This window comes from Rhamphochromis sp. 'chilingali', assembly GCF_963969265.1.
Source record: "Rhamphochromis sp. 'chilingali' genome assembly, chromosome: 2".
NCBI classification, from domain to species: Eukaryota; Metazoa; Chordata; class Actinopteri; order Cichliformes; family Cichlidae; genus Rhamphochromis; species Rhamphochromis sp. 'chilingali'.
Window position 1 is genome coordinate 66,508,244 of NC_137930.1, and position 17,799 is coordinate 66,526,042.

Here is a 17,799-nt window from a genome sequence, read left to right on the forward strand (position 1 = left end):
TGATAAACAGTAACATAAAATAATAAATGCATATGTTTTAACTCAATTCTATAAGCAAACTTTTCACATTTAAAGAGATGAAATCTTGACGTCAATGTTCAAAACCGGTTAATAATATATACACTTGGCATATAATTGACTGTAAATAATACATTAAAGTGCATCACACTTGTATACCTGTAGGCAACCACATGTTAAGAATATCACATGCCCAGATATTGCAGTAGTAGCTGTAGAAAAGATGTCCTTGAACATGTCAGAGAAGCTGAGTGGAGTACTGCAAGTTCCTTTCTTTCGTTTTCTTCCCCTCTGTCGTAGCGCTCTCACAACACTGAGGTAATCTCATCTTGAATCTGAGAGATCAGGATCTGGGACAGCACAATTCCTGCAATCTAGAGGACAACAGCAGCCACTTTAGATCACAGAAGAGGCTCTCTGTAACTGTACGTTCTGTACCGAGCATCTCAAGGTCCCTTAGCAGGGTGCTGCAATGTGGCGCTGGGAAGAAAGGTTCCCAAATTAGTTGAGACTGACTCAAACGAGTCACTTAAAATAATTGCGTACTCACATTTGCACGCACCTGTCAAGCCGATCATAAGGTGTTCTTACAGAGAGAAACCAAACCATTGGGTTGCAAACACAGCTTTTAAACAGCAGTCTATAATTAACACTTTGGCTTGTTATGCAGACAAAGTAAGTGTCGGTAAGTGTTTTGAGAGGATATGCAAGACTTAAAAGAGAACGTCATCAGATTTACGGCACATCAAAGCATTAGAAAACTAATGCAATTGCTCTGTCGGGCCTTGTGGGTAATTTGTGCTTCTCTTCAGATTCACTGCAGAGCCTAGCGTACAGATGAGAACGAGACAAATCAGTTTAAACATCCTGTGCTAAAGTTACACCTTCTGCTAGATTGCCATTTAATATTAGCTGAAACATTTTAATAAGTAAACAGAGTAATTATTTAGAGGCAGCTCGTTATAAGTGCTAATTTGATTTCATGTTTGCTTAATGAGTATTGAATGGTTTTATTTAGTTATCAGGGCATGTTTTTAGCATCATTGGTAGAGGGGCAAAACAAAATCATCCCCGTAACACATCCTGTCAGCATTTTGTAATTTAGGTGGTCTTAGGTGTGAATACATTTCTCTTGACCCATTTAAAAAAATATAGTTCATGATGGGAAATTTTAGCAGGTAAGTAGTATAAAGAACTGCCATTGCAATAGAAGGCGTCAGCATAGATGTTTGGTACATATTTATGGGACAACATGGGAGGGATTTAGAAGAGGAAGAAGAGCTTCAAGAGGAGGCCTGTCTATTTTCAAATTCTGGCATTTCAGATTCTCTAGATTTCCGTCTGCTGCAGCGGAAATACTGGGGGATCGTGGTGCGTTGCACAGTGAGAATCAGGGAGTCGTCAGCATCTCTTAGACATATTACATTATCACACACACCCCTCTACCTCTGTTGCACATTAACCTGTACTCATTCTAGGATAGTGTAATAAATGAATAATGTGCAGTTAAAATTTTATTGTCCCAATGTGCCTAGTTATTGCTGTCTAGGTAGAACACACCATTCCAAATCCCTTGATTCACAGTGGCCTCACATTAACCCTACTCCTTATTGGTTTCCTCTAGAATCCAAGTTTTATCCCTTTTTTTTAAAAAATTTATTTTTTTATCTTTTTACAAGGACGATATTGAACTTGTAAAAAAGGCCGTGGGAAGCTCTCAGATTGAGATTTGTATGCGTGTATAAAGTCTGCATGGCTCTGATTGCTGAAGTCTAGCTTGGACTGTTTTCGCAGCCACATCCAAAAACGCCAGTTTGAAGTTTGCCTTTGAGGGAGCGTCTCCAGTCAATATGTTGATTGCTACACACTGAATCCAGCAAACTTTCATTAATAGTTATATTGGCTTGTTTGTTTGTAGTCTTATTCAAGATGAAACTAGTCCTTTTGGCAAGTTACTAGTCCTGTGTTGCCTAATTACTACACTGGGTTACCTGAGGCAAGGCCAGACCCAAGGCGAGAGCTCCCACCAGCAGCAGATGAGACTCGATCCACATCACTGCTTTGTCTGCACAGCCTACTGGGTAGATCGACTTGTTTGCCTCCATGAAGTTTTGCGTTTGAACTCCAAAACCGCACATAGTGTTGATCACTGCCTGTAAGCCAGATGAACAAAAGCAAAGACAGACGAAACACTGAGTGCATGATACATTGATAAGCACATAAACCTAAAGCACTCTAAATACGTTCAGATCTCGCTTTCATGCTGCTGGTTTCACATTGCTTGTTTTTACTTTGAATTGAAAGTAAATTGGAAATAATGAAAGAGTGACGTTTGTTGAGAGGAAAGAAAATAATGTGAGCAGTACAAGCAAAACCCACTGGCTCTGAAAAGAAAAGCTACCTAATCCCTGAGGGAACCATGCAGTTACAGGGTACTACCAGCAGGTCGCAGCACAGCAGCAGCTCTCAAACTGTTTAATTAATAGTTTTTTTAGTTGTTTTTAATGTTATTTTATTTTTACCCCATGTTGTAAAATGTTGCTGTGATCTGTTTTCAGAGTTGCATGATGTTTAATCAATAGTGTGATAGATGTTTTTTCCTCAGTGGTGGTTTTCAAGCTGTGCTGCTGCGTCTGTACAGAGATTTTTTTGCGTGTATTTGTGAATCCAAAGTTTGTGCTCATGCAGACATTTACATATATGCTGTTTGTATGACAGCATGGATCCTCATGCACGCAGATAGCTGTAGTGTTGATTCAGTAGTCTCAAAATATCATAAAACCTTCATGAAAGAAGACTTTGATTTGGAATCATCTGTGCAAATTTACTGTAAGGTTGATCATATCGGAATATGTTAAACATGTTTTTTTTTTTTTTTTCTTCTTTAAGATGGAAATTGCCTGGCAGTGACTCATTCAGGTACTCAACCAATCAATTTGCAGATTCCTTTTAAGAGAAACTGGTTGGCCATTATGAGACCAGTTCTGTGCATGACAGCTAATCCCAAAGGAAAGGAAGGTAATACCAAAAACTGCTTTTACAAGCAGATGCAGACGTGTTCTTGCCACCTCCCGACTGAGAGCCTCTTAGTTTGGACACACTTGCGTACATGTCAAAACAACGCAGGTTGTCACAGTCAGGCAGTGCTGGCTATAATTCAGCATCCACAGACCATTAGCTAAAGTATCGGGTATATTTTATAGATGATTTCAAATTTTCTTTGGGTCTCTCTTAATGCCAGCTTGTCAGTGGAAAGTCTTGAATCCCCATCATCAGCTGACAGTCTCACTTCTGTTGGATAAGACAGTCTGATGTCTTAGCAGAGAAGCCTCACTTCTAATCGAATGTAACTGTCTGGAGACTCCAGGGACCCGTGGAAGTCCTCTTCTCCAAGTTTAGAAGAAATACATGCATAGCTGCCATACTTTGTCTCCCGTTGAATACTGGCCACATACATATCTTGCATTCAGAGAGAGATGTGTGGAGGTGAATGTGAAATACACACAACTGGCGCACAGTTGTGTCGACATGGCTGGGTAGCTTTACGTGTGTTATCCTTTATTGCCACAGTCTGTTCTACTCACCAAGCTCCTGCATAAGACCCTGCTGAGTCAAGATACAAGATTTTTTTTGTAACTTTAAATTCTCAGCAGTTTTATTTATTTTTCTCTGTTAATAAAGTGTTAAGAGCCTGTTTCATCATCATACAGCTGCTTGTTCTGTTCATGTCACAATCTTTCTGCCTTTCTTGTTTCTGTTTATCATAAATGTGAAGGAGGTTTGATTTGTCAGTTGCTTAATCAAGTGAATTCGGCATGACAGAGAAGATTTAAAACACTGAACAAATTTGAAATGCTGACTGAAATTGTGAGGTCAGCAATCTTAATAATACATCATCTTAAGATTATGAAAGTTTGTGTTAAGGTTTCTTTTAAGGCACGCTGTTAGTTTGTACATGTTGTGTATGTTAAGAGGCTAAACAGAGAAAGACTGACCTCCCCAGGAACAGGAGTACAGCAGGAATAAGGCACACCACAGCGCTCAGAGCTGGGGTTGTCATGTGTACAATTAAAGTAGAGGTTCCAAGACCAATCAGTGTAGTTGTTCCATCCACAACACTTGAACTGGGGGGGAAAAAGAAAAATGAAGAGTGAAAAGTGAAATCGGGTGTATATTTAGAAACATAGTGTTGGTCTGTACTGGGCATCCTGCCAGTCAGGGCTTCTCCCGTGGGAAAACCCAAACTCATAAATGTGCCAGCATGTGCAGATGGAAGAGCAGTTTCACATGAGGTGACCCACAGAGAACAGGAACTGTAAGTTGCATGTAGCCTCCTGTGGAAACCCTCGCTAAGGCAAAAAAACAAACAAAACAAACTGCGGTTTCTTGCTTTAGTCTCAGATGCATCCAATAAACTATCTGTGATCAGTTTGAAGACTTCTACAGACAAAAGGAGCCACTCCGGCTCAGTGGAAATGGCCAATGAGAGCACCTCTTTTTGAATGTAATCCATCAGGTTCTGCAGATCCAGGTCATCCCTGTAGTGCACAATTGCTTTCTTTACAAACTTTCCCAAAGCACCCCGTGCCTAAGAGAGAGGAAAAGGCTGATTGAATACACAGAATAACAGCTTTAATATCAACATTTTGCATGTTTTACAATAAACTATCTACAGATGTCTTTGTTACTTGCCTGCTAAGGTGCTCATTGACACAACTGATCTCTCAGTTAATTACTCGGGTAGCATTTTGGAGGATTGTAAAGTACCTTTTTGTGAACCCTCTTTTGAACAGATGCAGTGGAAAATCCCCACAAAGCTTGAAATGATGAAGTCGAGGATAATTTCAGATCCAAGCTAAAACGGTTTCTGGGGAGCTGTCAGACACCTATTCATAGTTAATCAGGTGGCTTTGCTGTAGATTTGATCGACTTTTTGTGGGACTTTTCACATTTGCATAAACGGTATTCATGTTCAACGTTGCATTGAACTTTTTTTTCCATAAAAGGCCACTTCAGTTTTTTCTGAAAATAAACAAATATTAACACATGGGTTTGGAGGCAACACAGCATCGTCCTGTTTACATTGTAAAGCGTCCCGCGGGATGCACGTAAACCAGGCGGCAGCAGAGCAGGAAGTACAGCATACATAATAATAAAACCATTTGTGCCTGTGAGAACTATACATGAAGCGCATACCAAACACAAAGCACATATGCAGGTTCTACATTATAGTAGATAATTACTTGAACTTAGCCATTTGTTATTATGTGTCGATTTTCATCAGCTCCTCTCGAGCTGAATAAACAAAACCTATAGATGATATATGAATACGTTATTTGACTGAGTTATCAGTAATGAGCATTTGAAACTGAACGAGGCTGATTCAGACGGTGAAATTTTGTCCTGCTTGTTACTTTAACTTTCATTGTCTGTAAGATTATTTTCATTTTCAGAGTATTAACGAGGGCTTGCATTGTTCATATTTGTTTTTGCTATTCTTCCACCCTTTAAGACGCTGAGAACAAAGAGGGCCATGGTTATACAGGCTGAGTTCAGATGTAATATATACTAATAGGAGCACTGTATGATAATGAGCCACTGAACTTTAAATTCTCATTAAAACGAACTTCTCTGAATGGTTTGCTAAAGGCTTTGTGAATTGTTCGCATTACAAACTACGTTAGAACAGGTTATGTTGATAAATACTGTGAGCACTGTCAAAATAGCCCAAAATGTTATCCTGAAGTAGTTTTGTTAATTTGTGTTAGGATTTTTACAATGTTCCTTACGCTCACCCTGTGCCTTCCCCTGTTTCTGTTCCCACGTGGTGCAGTTTGCTCGTGGGCTTTGGAGGCTACCGTCACAGTGTGTCATTAGCGGCAAAGTCTCCTTCAAGGGATCTGTTGAAATGGAACATTTGGTTCCACTTTGAAGTGCCGAAGCATTTGAATCATTTAGCGAGGAAGGATGCTGGGAGGGTTGTTAAACTACTCTGTTTAGCAGCAGGCAGTCTGAGTGCTGACAGAGAACACAAGGGAGAGGAGAGGTATCATCAGGCACCAGGATCCCCGCCACTGATGACAGCGAGTGCTGCCACTGCTGGCTGTTGTGGTTTTTATTCTCGGTGGAGCCCTAATGGGATGTTAGTGAAGGGGATAAGTGGAGGGGGATCCTTCTCATCTCCGTAGTCTCCAAACCAATCACTTGGGTCATATAAGTATAAGATATAGGCTGAGATATAGTACTGTAGTACATATGTACATTCATGCAGCCACAGAGTAGATCACCTATGGTCACAAAAACAGACATTTTTAATGTATCTAGACCTGGAATTAAACTTATTATTAATGTATAATAAAAAACAATCGTTAAAATTCTTTTTTTGTTTTAAATTGTTCTAATTGTATCAATTAGAGAGGCAGGAGACAGTCTGCGAATGAGACTATTTAGTCAGGTTGACTTAATTCTGAAATCAATAAAAGCTGTGGTCTGTGGGGATAACTGCAAAACAAACACATCAATGCAAAGACCAAACATGTCAGCGAGCTCAATAAAACTTAAACTCCAGTGGTCAAAGGTACTGGTACTGCTACTGGCACCATTATTTATTCATATACATAGAGACGTAGTATGTTAAAGTTTATGAGTTTGCCTGGAAGCACACTCTTGCTTCTTTCCATTGTCCCCAGGTGCCAACAATTAGCTCACTGAACACAGTGCTGTCGTTGCCGTTATTGCCACTAGCATTTAAAACTTTGCCACAATAAACCCAAATAGTTTTTATATCCAGTCACTTCAAATCACATTGTAATACCGAGAGAAAGTTCTCGCGTATTTTCTGTCAGTCTACAGAACAAGCCTGAGTCATTTGGAGGATTTATAGAGAGTGACACAAACACTGATTCTCACTGGAAGCTGCCGTTCTGTTTCCTGTGTATGCTGCGCAGCACAGACATTAACAAGACATTTCCCCTGTGGGCAAGGCTGGCCCATCTGTGGGATCAGATGTCTGCCTTATTAAGTTGCATATACTGCAGTTTACAAATGTACAGAATGTCCAAAAGCCGAGAAATGACACCATAAATCAATAGTGCTCATTGTTATCACTGGAGCCTGAATGTGGCCTTAAATGGCCCCGTAGAATAACTGAGCCAGTGCACAGAACAGTCTGTAAAGATTCAGATACCTGATCGGAGTAAAAGAAGCCCAGAATCGCTATGGCCAGCTGGGTGAGGAAGACCAGTGTGAGGCTGAAGGAGAACTAGGGAGTAAAGACAAAAATATTAAAAGGCTGTGACTAATATCATCTTAAAGGACAGATTAGTTGTTACACATAAGATGTGAGACTTGGCTTTGGATTAGATGGAAGCAAAACACTGTGCCAGTATTTGTAATGTGTCTGTGAGGTCTATTACTGTCTTGAGGAGGCGAATGTTCTCTCTGAGAGCTCCGATACAGCCACAGAAAGTGATGAAGAACATGACCACCCCCACCACGATTAAGATGACAGCCGGGTCGATCAGGAACGTGTCCCTCACCGTGTCTGGCAGAAAGATGGGAAAACAGCCTCTGTTTGTTTCCAACCCCAATACCTGATTTTGATTTAAATAATTCCATCATGTACCTTGTTTCCCTGTCTTTGCAGCATCCCTTCCTACGCTAGCAGCTAATGATCTATTGTGGGGTTGTGCACAATGAACACAGGTAAAAAAATTTTGGTTGTCTCTCAACTATATATATATCTCATAGTAATTACAAAATTAAAGACACCAGGTAAAATGAAGGCGAAAGCCTGACACACATTTGCTTTGTGCCAGGAAAGCTAAACAGTTTACGATCCCAAGGAGAGTGCCACCTCATTCCTGCACCTCTTTTTATGAGGGACGGTTTATCGCTGGTCTTTAATTCACTTTGGAGTTTAGGAGGTGTGAGCGAAAAGTGTTGTCTTGCGTACCTGTGGCCTTCTGGACTTTAGCATACACACCAATTGCAACAATCAACAGGGAGAAAACCTGGAAAAAAAGGAGATGATTTTATTGTTACCAGCAATTTTTATTTATTTTTCACCAGCAAAGAAAGCAAGTAATTCTCCTCTATCGCGTTTGCTGTCTGTCCTTCGTTGCGAGGTTCCACATTAAACCGAGGTCCATATGTTATTATTTTTTTCCCTGTTGATATCCATCTGTCCGTTTACCGCCAACACATAAACTAGTGATGCAGTTACCATGGCAACGGGTGCTCTGCCTACTCAGCACCTGAGGAAAAAGCTTATCATCACTAATCTAATCACACCTGTCCTGCAAACAAAAGTCCGAGGCGGCACCCTGGAAGGAACATGTTTCCTTTCAACAACTTTTTAAACATCCAAATAAAGACTCAACCTGGATAAATTACAAATACACAGCATTTTCTGGGCTTTGCTATTGCTAATTAATTACCAGCTTAGAAGTATCTGGTGTTGAATTTCCCAAGCAGAATACAGAAATCAGACTCAGTCCACCTGTGACTGCGATGGAAATCCTCCAGAACTGAAAAATGCTCTCTCCAGTTTTTATCAGGATTTATAGAACTGCGAGAAGAACTCGACCTTGGTTAGAGAATTGTTTTTATTATCCACCCTAACTTCACTTAGTTCTTGACTGTGATGTGTGTGCGTGCCCTTCTTTTAAACAGTGTTACCCAAACGTGTTGTGAACTGCTGAAGAGGTGAGTTCACCCAAATAGAATCGACGTATTAAAGGAGCCAAGTGAGTGGAAAACAGGTGGAATTAACGCTTCCCGTTGATTGCATTGTCAACATTAATTTCCCTTCTCTCTGTGATTGCTTTTCTCACCTTGAATAACAATCTGTGCGGTCCTGGCTTCCATTTCCAGCCTCCGAATTCACAGACATTCTCCTGATTACTAATTTGTGCGTGTTTGCTTTTGTGTATAAAGGATGCATTGTAAAGTACCATTGTACATTTTTCAGGGGTATTTTCTGACGTGTAGGAGTGTGCGCACCTGCAGCTCCTTTTGTCAGTTTTCCACTGACTGTGCCTTTTGTGAATGAGGGTGGCATTTGCAACAGGAGACACACTTACACAGTGAATGTATTCCAGCTCTGTTTTTCAGGCTTTTCAAAGGGATGAATCAGACTTCTCCCAGAGGATTTTGTGTGGAGGTGAAAGCCAGCTCAACTGAGCCACGGGGACGGGGGGACAAAGGCCTGATGGATTAGGGCTGCAGTGTTCGCTCCTGAGCCCATGTCTGATAAACAAAGTCAACACAGGCTGGGGTATGAGGCTGCTGCGGGTGCAGTTATTGCTGATTGGCTCTAAACACAGTAGGAGCACAGTACAGTGTTTGCCCCCCTGCTGTGGAGGATTGGATGAACAGGGATGTAATGGAGGTGTAGGGAGTTAGCAGAGTTAGAGATGTGATCTGTGTGCTCGACTTGTAATGTGCTGGGAAAGTAAGTGAGCCAAACAGCTCTATTTTAATAGTGTGTGTTTTTGTGCGAAAGCAACTGCTCATGGAGGACGCGGTGCTTTAATGGCTGCTTCAGTGTATCCGCTGTACCTTTCTATCATTTCCCAGTTGTCTTGTTGTCTTTTTGTTACACTAACAGCCACAGTAGAGGAGCGTGTATAATGTAAGACTTGCACAAAATGCATAATGATTATGTCATATCAGCAGTGCGTGCATGCCTGACATCTGTTAGAAAATAAGCGATTTAGGGCACCTGTCCTTGAATACGGGAGAAATGGAAGGTGTGATGGTGTGAGCGACTGACAGGGGCTGAATTGTGACTGGGTCAGATCATCTCCTGTGCTAGTGAGCAAAAAACATATAAGCATCCATTAACATCAGCGTGCTCACACATTTATGCAGTTATGTATCCACTATACTGCCTGAAATGTAACAGTTTATCTACCATTAAGAATATCGTTCAAATATATCAACCAATTTATTTTCTGTTTCACCAACACATCGAGCACATCAACGACTCGTCCACCAGGTCACCAAAGAACCTGGGACAACATCTAAAGAACTGCAGGCCTCACCTGTCTCAGCTAAAGTCAGTGCTCACGATTCAACAATAAGAAAGAAACTGATGTCAAAAATGGCATCCAGGGGAGAGTTACAAGGCGAAAACACTGCTGACCAAAAAGAACACAGAGGCTCAAATTTGCCAAAAAAAACAAACAGTAACATGCTGATGATCCCAAAGACTTTTGGGAAAATATGCTGAAGACTGACAAGATAAAAGTTAAAATTGGTGGAATGTTTGGCTTAAAACAAACACAACATTTCATACAAATAGTAATATGATTGTCTTGATTTATTTATGGGGTTTTTATTGGATTTTATATCACCTGTGGTCCTCGTGGACAAAAATGACCCCAAAGTACAAAGTGTTGCAAAGGGTCATATTTTCACACCATACTGCTTTCAAACATCTTTGATCTTGGATCACTGATGTGTGGGGTCAAGCACTGGTCATAACAACCACAACAACAACAACAACAGGCAGCATAACGAGGAGGCAGGTGCTCTATATTCAATGGAATTTTATTTACACAGCGCCGAATCACAACAACAGTCGCATCAAGGTGCTTTGTATTGTAAGGTAGACCCTACAATAAAACATACACAGAAAGTATGCTCACAAGCCTCCATTGCACTGGAGATTTGCATACTTTGATGAGCATACTTTTTTTTTTTTTTGCAATGACCAGTAGGACAAAGCACATATTGTCCTCTAGTATAATGAGGAGGGAGAATCAATGTTCAGGAAGATCCAGGGTTAGAAGATATAGAAAATATTGTCAATATTTAGAGCACATGCTACCCTTTCTCTGAAAAAGCACATCAGCCACCTGCAGAAGTGGAAGAAGGCTATGAAGTGAAGAAAAGTGATGAAGAATCTGAACTATGTTCAAGTAGGTTCTCAGGCATCCAGGACATGGTAGTCTGAGGAGCTTGGAGAGAAAGTGACTGGGCTTCTTGAAGTTTCTTGAATTTTCAGAATGTGAAACTGAAATAGAAGATGTGTCAGAGGACTACACATCATCCATTTCAATTATGATGAAGACAAAGAATCAAGCAGGAAAGAGGAATCAGCTGAGACAGAGGAATATTTGCAGTAACGTGAGGAAACACTGATCTGGTCTTCTAACCTTCCCAGTGACAGACGATGCATGACTCTCTCATGTGCCTCAGAGAAAGATGATCTACCACAGTCCAAGCACATGTGCCAGGTCCCATACTCCTTCAGTGGCTTTTCTACTCGAGTACTGAAAGCATTATACACAGTGTATTCTGCTTGTATTCTGCTTTTTAACGTTCACATGCCAATGGATGCATCAGAGACCAAGTTGGGGTTCAGTAACTTGCCCAAGGACACCTTGGTAAGAACTCCAGACTAGAGCACACAGAGATTGAACCAACAACCATCCAATTAGCAGATGACCTGCTCTACAGCCAACTCGATGACGAACAAGGAGGGACGACGAGAGAGGAAGAAAAATGGACCGAATGCAGCTGTAGGCATATGTGGGTGTGTTGATTCTTACTGCCGTGCATCCAGTAGAGTCGCTACGGCCAGTTTATGACATCCTGAGTCTGGTAGAGAAGTTTTAAAGGTGACACAAGATTAATCACAGAAGCACAAAAAGGACATAATTTCTTGATAAAGACACAATAGATGATCGTCGTTCATGACACAAACGTGCTCCCATGAGGTGTATGGAACAAGTGGGTGTTTCTCCTGCTGTGATGTAAGATCCTGGTACTGATGTGACTGTATGAGCACCAAGTCCTCTTCAGAGGACTCTGTCCATTCTAACAGAACATCCAAGTAAACCAGGGAACTTTGAGACAAAAACATGGGCAGCATGTGATGCAGGTCCAGCTGTACATGGAACATGCTCGTGTGCGATGGCAAACCGTCTGTCCTGCAGTCAGGACACGCGAGTTGTCCCTAACATTGCAGGTTTCCAAAAGACAACAATCACCTGTAACAGCTTGTTTACTGTATATGACCCTTGGCCTGCAACTGCAGAAAAGAAAGCTGTCCATGATGGGACCAGTGCAGAGGAATAAACCTGAGCTTCCTCCTGCACTTGTGTCAAATATGGACACGCCTTTGTCCTCATGAAAGTTTGCCTTCACTCAGACTCATGCCCTGGTGTCCTACCATGCCAAAATATAGAAAACTGTCAGGTAATGAGTTGGAATAAAGTTGAATAAAACCTTGAAACACAGAGATGGATGATATTTTATACTTGTTGCTTTATAAACAGTCAAAGCAAACAGGGTCATTTTTGAGCCCAGAGGACAACAGATGTGATTATGTGCTGCCAGTAAAGAACTTGTAGTTTAAAAACAGCTTTCTAAATTAACTTTGACATAAACCCGTCTGTGATCATCTGTTAAAGCAACCGACTCTGGTTGTGAAACGATCCTCACGATAACTGATGATTTCATTTATTTTTTACCTGAAAACAAAGAAAAAATTCATTTTTATGAGGTTTTTATCAGATTTAAATTTGAAATGGAATAAAAAAAAATTGTGTCAAAATGTTTGAATTAAGTTTTAATTAAAAGTGGGGGGAAAATCCACTTCATATTAATTAAGTATCAATCAAACCAGATGGGGACATTTTTGACCCCTGAGGACCACAGGTGCATGGAAATCGGGAGGACATTATGAGGGTTAAGGACACTTGGGCAATCCAGCAGGACAATGATCCAAACACACCAGCGAGTACACCTCTGAATGGCTCAAAAAAGCAAAACAAACTGAAGGTTTCGAGTGGCCTATTCAAAGTCCGAACTCAGATCAGGTTGAGATACTTTGGCGTGACCTTCAACAAGGCCATTCATGCTTGAAAACCCTCCAATGAGACTTCATTAAAACTATTCTGCAAACAAGAGTGGGCCAGAATTTTTCCACAGCGATGCGAAAGACTAAATACCAGTCATCACAAACGCTTGATTGCAGTTCTTGCTGCCAAGAGTGACACAACCACTTATTAGGTTGAGTCAGTACTCGATTTATTTGTTACGAATGCATTGCTGCAGTGATGTATACAGGCAATCAAAGTTCTCATGTGTAACTGTACTAAACGTGAAATAGGTAGCAGCATGGAGGCTGGGTGCTCCTGCTGTTTTTAACTCCTGATAATAGCTGAATTTCTTTTCTCCATTTATTATATATTTTTTGGTTTTTCTTTGTAGCAGATCTGTCTTCTTTGAAAGCTCTCTGATTGCTGGTGATTTGCATTCTCCAAAATATTTAGAGTATATTTTATCGTTGCAACACTTTTATCGTTGCAACTCTACTCACCCAAAATAAGAAGCTGAAGAAGAAGAGAAAGTATCTGATCCACGGGTTGACAAAGGAGAATGTCTCAGCTCGGTCCAGATTCAGTTTCCGGTCCATTATTTATTGAGGTGTAAAGCTACAGCGAGTTTCACTTGTAAACAGTCCCCAGTTCCTGCCCCACCCAGCAGATCTGCAGGCGCCATGTGAATCTGTGAGAAGCGGGTGGGTTGCAAGCTGTGCTGGTGTCGGGGTGGCTTAAAAAAAGGGGGGGCATGGATTTGTGACGCCGCCTCACCGTGCTGGTGAGACCCAGAACTGTCCATGTAGGCTGATGGGTCAGATTGCACAAAAAATATCTCTAGCTGACAGCAGCTGAATGGCCTACAAGCTGCCTTTAGTTTACCCCTGTGCATTCTGTCTCCTCTCGCCATTATGTCAAAGGGCCTAGATTCCACATCGCACAAACGCAGTGCACTCGTCTTTCTGTATTAATGTTTATTGCTTGTGAAAGTTTCATGTTCTAGTCTGCAGATTACAGATTCAGATTACTGTTCCAGTGAATAAAGCAGAAGGACGGTTGACAGAGGCTGGACAATGACATTTTTGAGAGGAGGAACATCTAATGTAGTTACATGACATTGCCTTTTGCTGTGATGTCTCCAGTGTGCTTTAGATTGAATCTGCCAAACTTTGAGTAAATAACATTCAAACCAATAAAGAAGTTAAAAAGAAAGAAAGAAGTCAAGCCACAAACTCTGTGAAGAGATATAGATTGAAAGACGAAAGCTGATTATTGACTGGTGATGAAGGATCATCTGTCAGAATGACCGGAAGCACAAAAACGTAACTATAAAGTTAATGTATTACATCATCACTGGACACCAGATCCCTCAGTAACTCAGTGACTTGCCAGAGACTCGTATTTAATGAGTTTCACCTTTTTTTTTTTTTTAGATTGAATACAAATCAGATTTTAGTTGAACAGAACCTTAACTGGGAGGAGGTTGCACTCTGTAATTATGCAACATTTTTACTTTACCTTTGGTAGTGCTAATGGAATCTATGGATTCCAACTGGGAGTGATATGAAAAGAGAGATGATACAGATGGGTGATACCATAGTGATGTCCTGAGCTGTGCAGATACCTCGAGCTTTGTTTGAACACAGAAATTAGAAGTATGGTGGATCTTCCTGTGATTGGCTCCAATCAATATATTAGAGTTTTTGGTAAGATGGCACTATGCTCTGAAAATTGTGTCATGAATCATCACATTTTTTTTTTGTATGTGACATGCCATCACCATACATTTACACCTCATTCGCAATGGGTTGGACCCTTTTTGCCTTCAGAACGGCCTCAAATCTTTGTGGAATGGATTCAGAAAATTGCTGGAAACATTCCTCAGATTTTGGTTGCAGCAATTTCGCATCACACAGTTGCTGAATCACTCCACCACATCCTGGAGGTACATGGGGCAAACCCTTATGTCACCACTGATACAAGGTAAGCTAGATCAGTGTTTCCCAAACTTTTGGAGCCACGGCACCTACTTCACATTAGAACAATCACACAGCACACCACCAAACAAAAATGTCACAAAAAGCACATTGATAAGTTTTTTCCGCACAGCAGACATAGTGGAGTTGGCTCGGTTTGTCCCCAGTATACCTTTTTTGCTTTCTTCTGGCATTTCATCTGGGTCGGAATTTTCCCCAGGGCCTGGGTCAGAGTGACTACTTTTTATTTCAAATATTTATGTATTGCTATGTAATTTCTTCTTCGTCTTCTTCTGTTTTACTGGCGGTTGGCAACCCATTTAATGTAATCGATAGATGATGTAATTGTTCTGCCCATTACTCACACCGATCGCCTGGAGTACTAATCAGGTGAAGCCAGGTAATCTTCCACGGCACACCTGGTCATTTCTCGTGGCACAGTGGTTGGAAACACTGGGCTAGATTGATGTCATCATGTAGTTCATGCCAAATTCGGACATTCCCATCCAGACTCATTAAACCAGGCAACTTTTTTCTGTTGCCCAGTTTGGGTGAACCCATGTGAGCCTCAGCTTGACTTGAGTTGCAACCGGTGTGGTCTTCTGTTGGTGTAGTCCATCTGCTCCAAGGGTTTATGTGCTGTGCTTTCAGAGATGAACTTCTCCATAGCCTGCTTGTAACAAGTGGTTATTTGACTTCCTTTCCTGTTGCCTTCCTCTTAGCTTGAAGTAGTCTAGCTACGCTCACTGGATATTTTCTCTTTCTCAGACCATCTTTGCAAACTGAAGGTGGTTGTGTGGGAAAATCCCACAAGATCAGCGGTTTCTGAAATACTCAGACAAGCTGTCTTAAAAGCAAAGTCACTTAAATCACCTTTCTTCCCCATTTTGATTCACGGTTTGAACTTGACATGTTAATGTATTCATCTGTAACATAATGGCCTATAAAAACCAAACATCTTGTAATTTTTACACTAATTTTGCTTCATCTGTAATCGTAAAAAATAGTCTGTAATGCTAAACCTAGCTAAGCAAAGCTAGCCAGTTGCTGGCTATGGCTTCATATTTATAGCACAGATAGAAAGTGGTGTCGTCCTCCTTCCATGAACTCAGACAAAATACAGCGATTTGACCAATTTTGTTTTATTAATGGAATTTGTGTCATTATAATAATAAAATGTAACTATTTTCAGCCAAGACATTCATAACCAGCAGGAGGTTAAATTTGCGACCTACCCACTCAAGGTTTTTTTTCTTATTGGTACTATTTTCTTCAGTGTAGAAAATAACTAGATATCACAGCTGTATGCTTCTTTGCAGCATCCCAGTTGCTTCCACTTCTGACTTAAAAGCACACAAACACAGTAAATGGGACTATCTGAAGAGCACTATAAGGTCAAGACCTTACATTATTGTAGAAAGCAACAAAACAAATCCCCTATTGAGCACCAGTGGAGAAGACAAACTCTCTTGTATCTGCAAGAAACCTCTAACAGTACCATACTTAGGCTGGGTGGCAATCTGTTTGGCTGAGAGGAAACAGGGAACGATAGATATTCTGAGCACTTGCTGGCTGCTTTTCTGTTATTGCATCCCAAAATATACCCCATACTGGTGGTGGCATATTGTGTGGTTGTGGAGGTCAGATCATATGATACAACACTCATAACTCTGCTTCATGGCAAAATACCAATTAGATAACCTGGAGCTGACCTATTGAAAAACAATAGGGTCCAGGTGTGTGAAAACGATGAGATGGCATGGCTGTGTTGTGTTGAACTCTGAATAAAACAACCAACGTACCTGCATAGTTTTGACATCTTTAGATGGTTGAAAACCCTTAAATGAGAGCATGTGTCTAAAATTCCACCTGCTACTGCAGATCTATTAAGCACAGTGGAGGTTTAAAAGAACAAATAATAGGAAGCAACAGTAACCCTGCAGCAGTATGAGCCATGCTGTTCTTGCATGTGATGTTTAAAAGATGACAAGCATACCCCACAAAACAAGACTGTGTGAGAACAAGCAGTACCAGAAACAACCTGCAGATCACCTCCACTGCAGGTTAACAAGTTCAGCAGTCCTGTGTGGGGACAAAGTAAACAGCCTCATTGAAACGAAAGCCTTCCAAATTCAGGTTAATGAAATGAGTTGTGTGGTGGATGAGGTGGGAAATAAAAAATAAAAGTATCCGTGATTGATTCTTTTCACTTTATTTCAGTACGTTATTCATACAAAATAATCTGTACAAAGGCTAAAATAGGTCATAATTTTTTTTTTTGCATAGAAGGAACAGTGATGGAAAAACAAAAAGCCCGGGTGGAATGGCACAATAAACTCCACTCACTATCGCACACAGGCCCGATAACAATTAGGTTAAAAGGAGGGGATCAAGCTGCACACAAAAATACTGAGCTTTTCACTCCGCGCTGTTGAAGCGTGAGACAAATTGGCAATGGTTCCCACTTTCATCATCTTCACTTTGTTCTTTAGAAAAAGAACCTCTTCTTGACTGGCTCACCACCATTAGCTCATCTCAGCATCTTTAGGACAACAGTCCCTCAGGTTTTGTTATGCTTTTTTTTTTTTTTAAAAAGAGCCCATTTTCAGACAGGGATTGTATACACAGAACACTTCATGTATCATGGGATCTGCTGACGCCACTTTGCTCTTCATGCCGAGTCTTCCACTCCACCCCCCAAACCCCACAAACAAATTCTGAATCAAATCTAATTGACGGCAACATAAAAAGGGAATCCGAAGCATCAAGTCATTAGACAAGAAAGGCAATAAGCGTACTGTACCGAGAGATTTTTTCTGACACTCTTTCCTTTATTTAAAAAATAGTTGATTTAGCGAGTAAAGAGAAAGTAGTGCACCAGCTAGTATAGATATTCAGAGTGCTTTCACGTGTAGCAGAAAACTCCACAGGACAAGGCTGGCAGGTATCAGATAGTGCCACCCAGCAGAACA

The 17,799-nt window shown here is 40.9% G+C and overlaps 1 protein-coding gene across 1 annotated transcript; it reads right to left on the reverse strand.

Moving 5' to 3' along the window:
* Positions 1 to 170: 170 nt before the first annotated feature.
* Positions 171 to 13,470, reverse strand: tspan33b (tetraspanin 33b). Its single transcript, XM_080867460.1, has 8 exons — positions 13,352 to 13,470; positions 7,973 to 8,030; positions 7,434 to 7,561; positions 7,205 to 7,279; positions 4,511 to 4,606; positions 4,014 to 4,142; positions 2,010 to 2,171; positions 171 to 392 (listed from the first exon to the last, which is right to left on the reverse strand). Exons 1-8 carry the CDS (start codon positions 13,445 to 13,447, stop codon positions 324 to 326), a joined length of 813 nt encoding a protein of 270 aa, XP_080723586.1. The 5' UTR covers positions 13,448 to 13,470; the 3' UTR covers positions 171 to 323.
* Between the last annotated feature and the right edge of the window lie 4,329 nt (positions 13,471 to 17,799).

Coding starts and splice junctions, on each gene's coding strand:
- tspan33b (XM_080867460.1), bottom strand. CDS start 13,447: ATGGACCGGAAACTGAATCTGGACCGAGCTGAGACATTCTCCTTTGTC. Junction 7,280..7,433: donor ACATTCGCCTCCTCAAGACA/GTAATAGACCTC, acceptor TTTACTCCCTAG/TTCTCCTTCAGCCTCACACT. Junction 393..2,009: donor TGGGTCTGGCCTTGCCTCAG/GTAACCCAGTGT, acceptor GTTGTCCTCTAG/ATTGCAGGAATTGTGCTGTC.